General features: G+C 39.2%; 1 protein-coding gene across 1 annotated transcript in view; it reads right to left on the bottom strand.

Moving 5' to 3' along the window:
* Positions 1 to 11,653, bottom strand: part of LOC106881243 (mitogen-activated protein kinase kinase kinase 1) — a 152,012-nt gene that overhangs the window by 15,252 nt on the left and 125,107 nt on the right. The window contains exons 12-15 of the mRNA XM_052969870.1: positions 10,758 to 10,849; positions 5,999 to 7,540; positions 3,242 to 3,411; positions 450 to 692 (exon numbers count right to left, since the gene is read on the bottom strand). Of these exons, the coding sequence (XP_052825830.1) occupies positions 450 to 692; positions 3,242 to 3,411; positions 5,999 to 7,540; positions 10,758 to 10,849 (2,047 nt within the window). The remainder of the gene's footprint in view (positions 1 to 449; positions 693 to 3,241; positions 3,412 to 5,998; positions 7,541 to 10,757; positions 10,850 to 11,653) is intronic.

Raw genomic sequence — 11,653 nt, 5'->3', positions numbered from 1 at the left:
GGACTCACGGTCATAGGATTGCGGTTTCGATTCCCAGACCGGGCGTTGTGAGTGTTTATTGAGCGAAAACACCTAAAGCTCCACAAGGCTCCGGCAGGGGATGGTGGCGAACCCTGCAGTACTCTTTCACCACAACTTTCTCTCACTCTTACTTCCTGTTTCTGTTGTGCCTGTAATTCAAAGGGCCAGCCTTGTCACAGTGTCATGCTGAATATCCCCGAAAACTATGTTAAGGGTACACGTGTCTGTGGAGTGCTCAGCCACTTGCACGTTAATTTCACAAGCAGGCTGTTCCATTGTTCGGATCAACTGGAACCCTCGACATCGTAAGCGACGGAGTGCCAACAATTAATACAACAATAAATTATGTTCTGAAATATAAAGAGCTCTTCCAACGTGTTACAAGTACAACTGCACACATAAACAAACAAACATAAAATGAAACAAACCTGTTTGACAGCCATTAATGTTCCAGTCTTCACATCCCTTGCTTGATAACAACTGCTGAATGCTCCGGTCCCTAACAAGTTACTTCGTACCCAATGTACATTCTCTAAATATAGAGGACTATTGTTGTTGTTACTGCTGTTGTTGTTGTTGTTGTTGCTGCTACTGCTGCTGCTGCTGTTTGGCATAGAAAGCATACTACTGTGGTTGAATGGACTTTCCAAAGGGTGCATATCTGTTTGACTCTGCAACATAAATCAACACAGACACAGACGAGTAATGATTATAAAGTAGAGTAATGAGTGATGAGTGATACAGAAGGGAAATTAAATTTTTATTACAGGTGTCTTCTAAGCATATGGTTAAAAAAGTTTGCTTTTCCAATCACATGATTGCAGGTTCACTTCCCACAGCGTGGCACCTTGAACAAATGCATTCTGCTATAGTCCCAGGCTAACCAAAGCATTGTGAGTGGATTTCCTTAACAGAAGTAAGGAAGGCGTAGGAGTGGCTGTGTGGTAAGTAGCTTGCTTACCAACCACATGGTACCGGGTTCAGTCCCACTGCGTGGCATCTTGGGCAAGTGTCTTCTACTATAGCTTCGGGCCGACCAAAGCCTTGTGAGTGGATTTGGTAGACGGAAACTGAAAGAAGCCTGTCGTATATATGTATATATATATATGTGTGTGTGTATGTGTTTGTCCCCCAACATCGCTTGACAACCGATGCTGGTGTGTTTATGTCCCCGTAACTTAGCGGTTCGGCAAAACAGACCGATAGAATAAGTACTAGGTTTCCAAAGAATAAGTCCTGGGGTCGATTTGCTCGACTAAAGGTGGTGCTCCAGCATGGCCACAGTCAAAAGACTGAAACAAGTAAAAGAGTAAAAGAGTAAAGAGTAAGGCAGTGAGCTGGCAGACACGATAGTGCACCGGGCGAGATGCTTAGCAGTATTTCATCTGCCGCTATGTTCTGAGTTCAAATTCCGCTGAGGTCGACTTTGCCTTTCATCCTTTCGGGGTCAATTAAATAAGTACCAGTTACACACTTGCTGTCAATGTAATCGACTTAATCCCTTTGTCTGTCCTTGTGTTTGTCCCCTTGTGGGCAATAAAGCAATAAGAAGTAAGGAAGGACATCCAGTCGGAGAAACCGTGCCACAACAGACAGCTGGAGTCTGGACAGCGCCCTGCTAGCCAGCTCCATGCCAAACCGTCCAACCCATCCCAGCATGGAAAGCAGACGTCAAACAATGATGAGATGATGATCATGATGATCATGAATCTGAAAGAAACCCATTGCGTGTGTGTGTGTCTCCTGCGGTATCAAAGATCAGTTTACATAGCTGCATGAGGGCATGAGGCTCTTCTTTGTGATTTTTGGACACAAAGATGCTGTTATTATTTTGGATATATGTATGAGGTAAAAACAATGAATACAGGTGAATTTGTTTAAGAGAGGTGAGTATTAGATCTAACTGAGAACAGAGTACAAGCTCTGATTAAAAATAATGATAGTTGTAAATGAATGTGACTGCCATACAAGCTGTACCATTCATTTTCAAAACCCCTGCAGAAACTGGGAAATATCTTGCTGGGAAATAAATGAGGGGTTGCAAACAACCTGGAAAGGCAACCAGCCATAGAAATTCTTTCTCAGACAAAAAAAAACTCTGTCCAAGCCATACAGACATGGAAAGGTGGACATTAAAACCAATGGTGACGAGTAGAAGGATTTAATTAGTGCTCAACTCAAATTGTACAAGAGTCAAATTACGCCTATACTTCTTCAGAAATTTTGATTGATAAAAAGTAATATAGCAGTAATACACTCGGTTTGATTTAGTCATCTACCATCTGTTTCATCACCAACATCATCATCATCGTTTTAAGGTCCACTTTTCCATGCTTGCATGGCTCAGACGAAGTTTATCGAGGCAGGTTCTTTCTACTGCTGGATTTCTGTCTTGCCATCAATCCTCACCTATTTCAATGTAAAGTAATATTTTACCCATGAGCAGACATGTTTTTGCAAAATATTTGAAATGATGGAGATTCATTTACAACCTTAAGTGATGTCAAGACAAGGAGACACAAACAGACAGATACACACACACACATGCAATAGGCTTCTTTCAGTTTCAGTTTACTAAATCTACTCACAAAGCTTTTGTTGACCTGGGTCTATGGTAGAAGACACTTGCTCAAGGTACCACACAGTGGAACTGAACCTGAAACCATGTGATTGAGAAGCAAAATTCTCAATCACACAGCCATGCCAGCATTTCTTTTAAAACAAATATATATATATATATATATATATATATATATATAAGAATTTAAGGATTGGAGAAAACGCATGTTATAATTGCATACTTTATTCCTACATATGTTTCAAAGGATTAGAACCTGTGTGATCCATAGGGATCTTTGGTATTAAAATTGTAACCTTCTCATCAGGGAAAGCATGGGAATCATCAATTATAACATGCGTTTTCTCCAATCCTTAAATTCTTAAATATACTCAAATACCCAAAATTTCAAGGAGTTCCTGCCTTAAAAACAGGAGCTAACCACAGTTATTTTGTGTTCTTTGCTACATTGGTTTCTATTAACCCATTTATTCTATCAGAAGAATTTTTATTCATTAAGATAGAAGAAATACACATAATTATATATATATATATATATATATATATATATAAACCCTCAAAAAACTAACTGAAGTATTTTTTAGGAGTAAAAGAGTAAATGGGATTTGTTTTTTGATTAGACAAAATATTTATGTATTTTACCTCTGGTTGGATCCGAACCGTGATTACTTCCTCCCGATCTGATGGAGTCAATCCAGGCACCAAAGGACAAGGCTCTTGTTTTGCCGACGCCTCTAGAGCCTTGGCTAAAGCTACTGCTTCCTCCCGCTCCACCTCTTCTTTGCAGCAATACTGGTAGGAATCAGGCTTGCCTATGTAGCAGATAGTAGAACACATAGTCAGATGGGTGATGGATCAGTGTATCATGGCAAACTAAAGAATTGGGGGTGGAGGAGGACAAAGAGAGTATAGGGTGCACATGATACACATGCAAGGAATACTGGGTTCAGGTGTAAGGAGAATATTCAGTAAATGTGGAAAGAGTATGGGTTTATGAGGAAGATATATTGGGTATTGTCCAGGGTGCGACTTTAAACTGCATCCCGTTGTGGGTCTCTGGTTCAAGGGGTCTAGGGTTTTAAGGAGTGTGGAACCATCTTGTAGTCACTATTGTTTTCAGGTCTAGTATGCTCTGGAGTAGTAGCACCTGTCAGAGTCCCAGCTTTGGGTTAATTAGCATGTTATGGAAGAACCTCCAAGTATAAACCCAATAGGAAAAGAAAAGGCTAGTGGGGCCAGCCTTAAATCAAGGAGCAGAGTCTCTCATGTGATTCAATGGCCTCTTTAGAAGTAAATAAAGTTACTTTCTTGAGTTATACCGACTCATAAGGGACGGTTTCCTAGTTTCGTGGCATATGTATTCCCCACCAGGATGGGACACCAGTCCATCACAGGATTACTCATTTTTGTCAGCTGAGTGGACTGGAGCAAAGTGAAATGAAGTGCTTTGCTCAAGAACACAATGCATTACCTGGTCCAGGAATTGAAACCACAATCTTATGATCATGAATCTGACACTCTAATCTCTAAGCCACGCACCTCCACAGTGACCTCTTTGACACCTTTCCAGCAACTCCAGGATAGGTAGAACTCTTCAGCTCTGTAAGGCAATTCACCAAGGAGAAATGCACTCCAATGTCAAAACCTACAACTTGTTGGTCACTGCAGGCTGCTTTAGCTTGCTGAGATGCTGTGGTCAGACCTCCAAATCTAAAGAGGGGGATCAGATTGCACAGACTGAATCTCACTTTAAAACAACTAAGCGCTGGTAGGAAGAAAAACCCTGCGGTATCAAAGATCAGTTTACATAGCTGCATGAGGGCATGCGGCTCTTCTTTGTGATTTTTGGACACAAAGATGCTGTTATTATTTTGGATATATGTATGGGGTAAAAACAATGAATACAGGTGAATTTGTTTAAGAGAGGTGAGTATTAGATCTAACTGAGAACAAAGTACAAGCTCTGATTAAAAACAATGTATTGAAATTGGTTGATGAAAGAATATAAGAACTGGCTGAGGAAAGAGCACTGGAATTTGTTAATAATGGTGTACTGGAGTTGATTGAGCAAGATGTTTAAGAATTGCCAGGGAATGAAGTATTGGAAAGGACTGATAGATGACTAATAGAACATTGGTAAATGAATTTTAGAGTTGGACCTTACTGAAAAAGGAGTATTAGAACAGGGTGGGAAAGGATTACTGAATTTGACAGAGAAAAGAGTATCATATCTGATTGAAAAAGAGCTGTTGGAAAAGATGGAAAAGGAGTATTGGATCTGGTCGAGAAAGGAATATTGATTGGGTTTGGACATCAATATTAGCTCAGTCTGAGAAAGATCTACTGGGAATAGCAGAGATAAAAGAAGTATAGGACTGGGTAGAGAAAGAGTAGTAGAACTGCTTGATGAGATTAGATATAAAATCATCATCATCAGCATCATCAGTTAGCATCTGCTTTCCATGCTGGCATGGGTTAGACGGTTTAATTGAAAATGGTAAGCTGGAGGCTACACCAGGTTCCAGTCTGATTTCGCATGGTTTCTACGGCTGGATGCCCTTCCCAATGCCAACCATTCCAAGAGTGCAATGGGTGCTTTTTACATGCCACTGGCATGGGTGCCAGTTACATGACACTGGCATCTGCCACGACTACGGTTTCACCTGGCTTGACAGGTCTTCTCAAGTATGGCATATCGCCAAAGGCCTTGATCATTTATCATTGCTTCTGTGAGGCTCAATGTCCGAAAGGTGTTTTTCTATGACACTGGCACAGGTACCAGTTATATGACACCAGTATCAGCTATGATTATGATTCCATTTGGCTTCACGGGTCTTCTCAAGCATGGCATCTCACCAAACGTCTCAGTCACTTGTGAGTAGGCAATGACAAATAGTATATATTTGGCTGATAAAGGAATTTGGGAAATGGCTTGGAAAGATGTACTGGAACTGGTTCAGACAGGAGTATTGTCATTTGCTGGGAAAGAAATATTGGAACTCGCCAAGAAAGGAATAGTAGATTTGGCTGAGAAATGAGCATCAGAACTGACTTAAAAACGAGTATTGAAACTGAATGAAAACAGGACTGTTGGTACTGCCTGAGAAAGATGTATTCAAAGCAGCTGAGCAAGAATTGGTTATTGGAGGTAGTTTTGGAAAAGGCTAAGAAAGATCTGTTTGTAAAAGGAATAATTGAATAGAGTAAGGAGTCTTCGATGTAGATGAGAAAGGAGTTTTGAATATGGATGAGAATGAGATGTTATAGGAACAAGTTTACAGAATCAGGGAGACAAAAAGATTCTGTATGGAAGAAGAATAAGGGATTCTATGAAGAACAAGAGGACCGGGGTGACAGAATGGAGAAACTGGATGTGTCAATGCTGAAAGAAACACTTACTTTGGTCCTCGGTTCCGCAGGGTGAACCTTTCGGTGTTGCTATCTCTGTTTTGAAAGAGACAGATGGTCCGTTGCTGCCTGTTGGAGAAACAGTGATATCAGAGAGATCTTCAGTGAGTATGTTGGACGACGAGTGACTGGAGCTGCAGGCAAGTGGAGTAGAGGAGCAATGGCAGACACTGCTGTTGTTGCTGTCATCAAGGTGGTGCTGCATGGATGAGGACGGTGTTGATGTTGACGGCATGGTCACCATAAACTGAGATCGGTCTCCAGAGCTGTCCGTGCAGTTGTTCACTTTGGTGGTGCACACGATGTTGTGGACAAACTGTTTGTTACTGTTGCTGCTGCTGCTGCTGTTGTTGTTGTTGCAACTGCTGTTAGTGCTGATGGTGTTGGTGTTGTTATGATTGTTGTTGCAGGCTGTAATGCTGGAAATCTCTTCGACCTTGCATTCACCGGAATGGTCACTGGTTGCCAGGGTTACAGAGCACTTCACAGAAACATTCTTCAGCTTTGCACAGCTAGCATTAACACTGCAGTGGGGATGTTGGGGACCTAAGTGGGGGTCATATTGAAGGTCGTTTTGGGAGCTGTGTTGAAGCTCATTCTGGAGGTCATCGTTCAAGAGGCCATGTCGAAGTTCATGTCCAGTGTTATTGACAATATCCATACAAGAGCTATGTTGATTATTTTGGAGGTCATTTTGAAAGCTGTGTTGAGGTGGGTCTTGGTGATTGTCCTTAGATATGTAGGAGTGTGTCATGGATAGAGGGTGATTAGCTGCACTGTCTAGTGTTGTAGGGAGAGGGAACGGAGAGTCTGGGGGTGTAGAGAGTGGGGTTTCATTGGGTGATGCTGTGGCTGATGTACCGATACAGCTGGTGCCTTGACTGCTCTCAGAATCATGCCACACCTTATTAGCAGTCTCCTCGGTTTGTTTGATTTTGTCGACCATGTGCGACAGCTTTTTGCGCATTGGTCGCATCAGCTTAGGGTCCACGGCAGTGACGAGTAAATTGTCCAGCTGTATCACGATCTCATCCTGCCCTGCGCTGAATTTCACACAAATGAAGAAGATACGACGTGCAATTTTTGCTATTCTGGAATGTGCATTACCAACGGCATATGTTGCAAACCTGGCAACAATGACAATACGACAGAATTCGTTTTGTGAGGAGGAAGAAGAAGAAGGAGGACACGAAGAAGAGGATGTAGGAGGAGGAGATGAAGAAGAAGAAGAAGAAGTAGTAGTAGTAGTAGTAGTAGTAGTAGTAGAAGTAGTAGTAGTAGTTGTAGTGGCAGCAGAAGAAGAAGAAGAAGAAGTCTTAGGAGTATGTGGCTGAGGTAAAGGTGAAGAGTTCAGTTCTTCAGAAGCATCTGGGTCTGGTTCTGGGCCACGGATAAACTCCCCAGGGAACTCCTCTAGTAATCTGTCCAAGACATACAGCCGCCCCAACAACCACTGCCATCTCACAGTTTTCACTTGATATTCCTGGAGCACGAGTTTCAGAATGTAAGCCAATCCTCCAAGACCACCAGAGCCTGAAAAACAATTGTTCAAACTTGTGTTATAATGATAATAATAATAATAATAATAATAATCCTTTCTGCTATAGGCACAAGGCCTGGAATTTGTGGGGAGGGGGAGATAGTCAATTACATTGATCCTAGTACTTGACTGGAACTTAAGTTATCAACCCCAAAAGGATGAAAGGCAAAGTCGACCTCGGTGGAATTTGAACTCAGAATGTGAAGATATACGAAATGCTGCTAAGCATTCTGCCTGGCGTGCCATCAGTTTTGCCAGCTCACAATCTTATGATGATGATGATGATGATGATGATGATAATAATAATAATAATAATAATAATAATAATAATAATAATAATAATAATAATAATAATAATGATAATAATAATAATAATCATGATAATAATAATGATGATGATGATGATGAACATTTCTTTTATTCGCTCCCAGGGCAAAGGATGAAGGGGACAATACAAAGACAGATGTGAAGTGTGGGGTTACATAATGGAATAAAATAATAATAATAATAACAATAATAATAATAATAATAATAACAATAATAATAATAATAATAATAATAATAATAATAATAATAATAACAATAATAATAATAATAATAACAATGATGATGATGATGATGATGATGAAAATAATAATAACAACAACAATAATAAGGACAACACTTGCTTACATCTATCTATCTCTCTGCTGTTTTTCTCTTTATATCTATTTATCTATCTATCTATAACTCTGTGTGCGTGTGTGTGTGTGTGTATAAATATATATATATGACTTTTCATGACAATAATTGTTTATGTGTGTGTGTATATATATATATATATATATGTGTGTGTGTGTGTGTGTGTGTGTGTGTGTGTGTGTGTGTGTGTGTGTGTATAACAATCTATATAAAGGAGGCCACTCAGGAGTATGTGGCTGAGGTAAAGGTGAAGAGTTCAGTTCTCTTCAGAATTATATATATACTTTTATATATACATATACAATAATCCTTTGAGATCTGAGATATTTTTTCTGAATCTCCATGATTTTTTTAATGTGCTGGTTCCCTGGTATTAAATTGATATTAATTAATATCCAATTTTTTACCCTATTGTTTAATTTATATATATATATATCACACACACAATATATATGTAAATGTCAAGCAACAAGAATGAGTGCTCAACACCACATTGGTGGATAGATTTTTCTTTATTTGTGTATTAAGGCAAACCAATGGTTTCATGTTGAGAAAATTATCTTAAAATCTTCACAATTTCTCAAGATGATAACATGAAAGAATCAAGACGAAAACCATTCCTCCACAGACACAAAGACACGCACACACACACACACATATATATACGACAGGCTTCTTTCAGTTTCCATCTACCAAATCCACTCACAAAGCTTTGGATGGCTTTGGCTTGAGGCCATAGTAGAAGACACTTGCCCAAGGTGCCACACACTGGGGCTGAACCCAGAGCCATGAGGTTGAGAAGCAAGCTTCTTTCATATAACATACGTACATATAACAGAAGGTAAAAGGGATTAGTAAATCCAAGCACCCAGTGTTAAACGAACTTGGTTAACTATATCAGATATTAATAATATATATAGATATATATATATATACTCTTTTACTTGTTTCAGTCTTTTGACTGTGGCCATGCTGGAGCACCGCCTTTAGTCAAGCAAATCGACGCCAGGACTTATTCTTTGGAAGCCTAGTACTTATTCTATCGGTCACTTTTGCTGAACCACTAAGTTACAGGGGACATGAACACACCAACACATATTCGACAGGCTTCTTTCAGTTTCTGTCAAACAAACCCACTCACAAGGCTTTGGTCAGCCCAAGGCTATAAAAAAAGACACTTGCCCAAGGTGCCATGCAGTGGGACTGAACCGGGAACCATGTGGTTGGTAAGCAAGCTATTTACCACACAGCCACTCCTGCGCCTATATATATATATATATATCTTTTAAGTTTGTTTATGGTAACGTTAGTGGTATGCAAATAAAGCTCCTATTTCATTATGCCAGCTACCATCTAATGATACTGATTAGTGAGTCAGTTTTTCAGGGTTGTATCATGGTTATACCGATATAAGGTAGGATAGATATAAAAATAACAATAATTCTAGGATGGAATTTATAAATATTTAATACATTGCTACACACGTTTCCACAAATCACATGGTTTTAGCATCAAAGTTGGTATCCTTGGGATTAACCCATTACCTACCAGTGATCTCATATGAGATCACTTAAAAATTACAAATTTCGTAATTATCTGTCAATATTTACACATATCTAACCTTTTTGCTATATCTACTAGGTATATTTCTCTGATATTCAAATGAGGTTTGCTAATTTTTCACCAAATATCTCGCTTATTTCTATTTAAAATGTTATTTTGAAATGTTATTTTGAAATGTTATTTTGATCATTCCAGTGTTTCAAAGGCTGTTTTATGCTAGAAATCAAAGTTTCATTAAAAAATTCCAGTTAATAGAATTATGGGAAGTAATGGGTTAATACAGTATAGTCTGTATTATCCACTGGCATCCAGTTGATTGTCATCATTGATTCATTTCATCAGGCAAAACTGCATTATTGGATGAATCACAGAGGGATGTTTATCCCTTCAGGGATAATCCGGACTAAACTAATCTCAAGGATACCGACTCTAATGTCAAAATTAGGTAATTTATGGAAATGTACGTAGTGATGTATCAAATATTTATATTTATAAATTCCTTTCTAGAATCATTGCTTTATATATATTTATATATATAGGGTGATAAATTGAATATTAATTCAATTCAAAACCAAGTGGCCTAGCATATAAAAAAATCTGAAAATTCAGAAAAAATTGTATTACACATGTATAAGAGATGACCACTAGGTGGACGTCCAATATGCTAGAAAGAGGTCATTAACGATCCAACCACAAAGAAAAATAATGTTCTCCAGAAAAATGTTTTGTGAAATTTTTCAGAACATTATTTTTCTTTGTGGTTGGGTCATTGATGACCTCTTTCTAGCATATTGGATGTCCACCTAGTGGTCATCCCTTATACACACATATATATATATTGATAATGGTTGATAACAAATATCCCACCACTACTTCCCAAATAAAACATACCCACACATGCATACACACACACATAAAATCAATGACTGAAAGCTATTTTCAGAATCAAGTTGTTATATTTCTTACCAGGAGAGACAATCTCACGTCCAACAGCCAGTTCACCATCTTGACCTTTGGTCAGTTCAACCATAGTGGACAGTGACAGCTGGCTGGTACGTCTGAAAGAAGAGAGAAAAAGAAGACAGTGTAAAATGTTTGGCAGAAACACCGAAACTGCCCCTGGTTCTATGATATGAAATCCCTGTTTTCAAGTGATCTAACTTCAAAACTTCACCAAAATTTTTTGTTAATTTATATTCCAAACACTAGTTGAATAAAGACGAAAATACTATATTTTTCAGCATGAAATTCAAATTTTTTCAGACCAAAATTTACAGCCAAAAAAGCCAGGACAAGTTACAAGGGGACACTGAAAAGTTACAGGCTGTGGGTAAAAGGAAATGCAGGAGGACGATTTAGTTATGATTTTATTCAACATATTCCCCTCTTAGATTCACACATTTATTGCAGCAGTCCTTCAGTTTTTCTAAGCCCTGTAAAAGAACTCAGAAGGTTGGGCCTCCAACCAAGCCTTTCATGATACCCTAAAAGCCAGAAACTTTTCAGCACCTCCTCATGTCATCATCATCATCATCATCATCGTTTAACGTCCGCTTTCCATGTTAGCATGGGTTGGACGATTTGACTGAGGACTGGTGAACCAGATGGCTACACCAGGCTCCAATCTGATTTGGTGGAGTTTCTACAGCTGGATGCCCTTCCTAACACCAACCACTCCGAGAGTGTAGTGGGTGCTTTTACGTGCCACCGGCGTGAAGGCTAGTCAGGCAGTACTGGCAACGGCCACGCTCAAAATGGTGTATTTTATGTGCCACCTGTACAGGAGCCAGTCCAGCAGCACTGGCAACGATCTCACTCGAATGTCTTTACACGTGCCATGTATGTATATATATATATATATA

Source organism: Octopus bimaculoides, chromosome 8, assembly GCF_001194135.2.
Source record: "Octopus bimaculoides isolate UCB-OBI-ISO-001 chromosome 8, ASM119413v2, whole genome shotgun sequence".
In the NCBI taxonomy this organism is placed as follows: Eukaryota; Metazoa; Mollusca; class Cephalopoda; order Octopoda; family Octopodidae; genus Octopus; species Octopus bimaculoides.
Note: the sequence above shows the minus strand (reverse complement) of the source record. Positions and strands in the feature narration are given on the sequence as shown.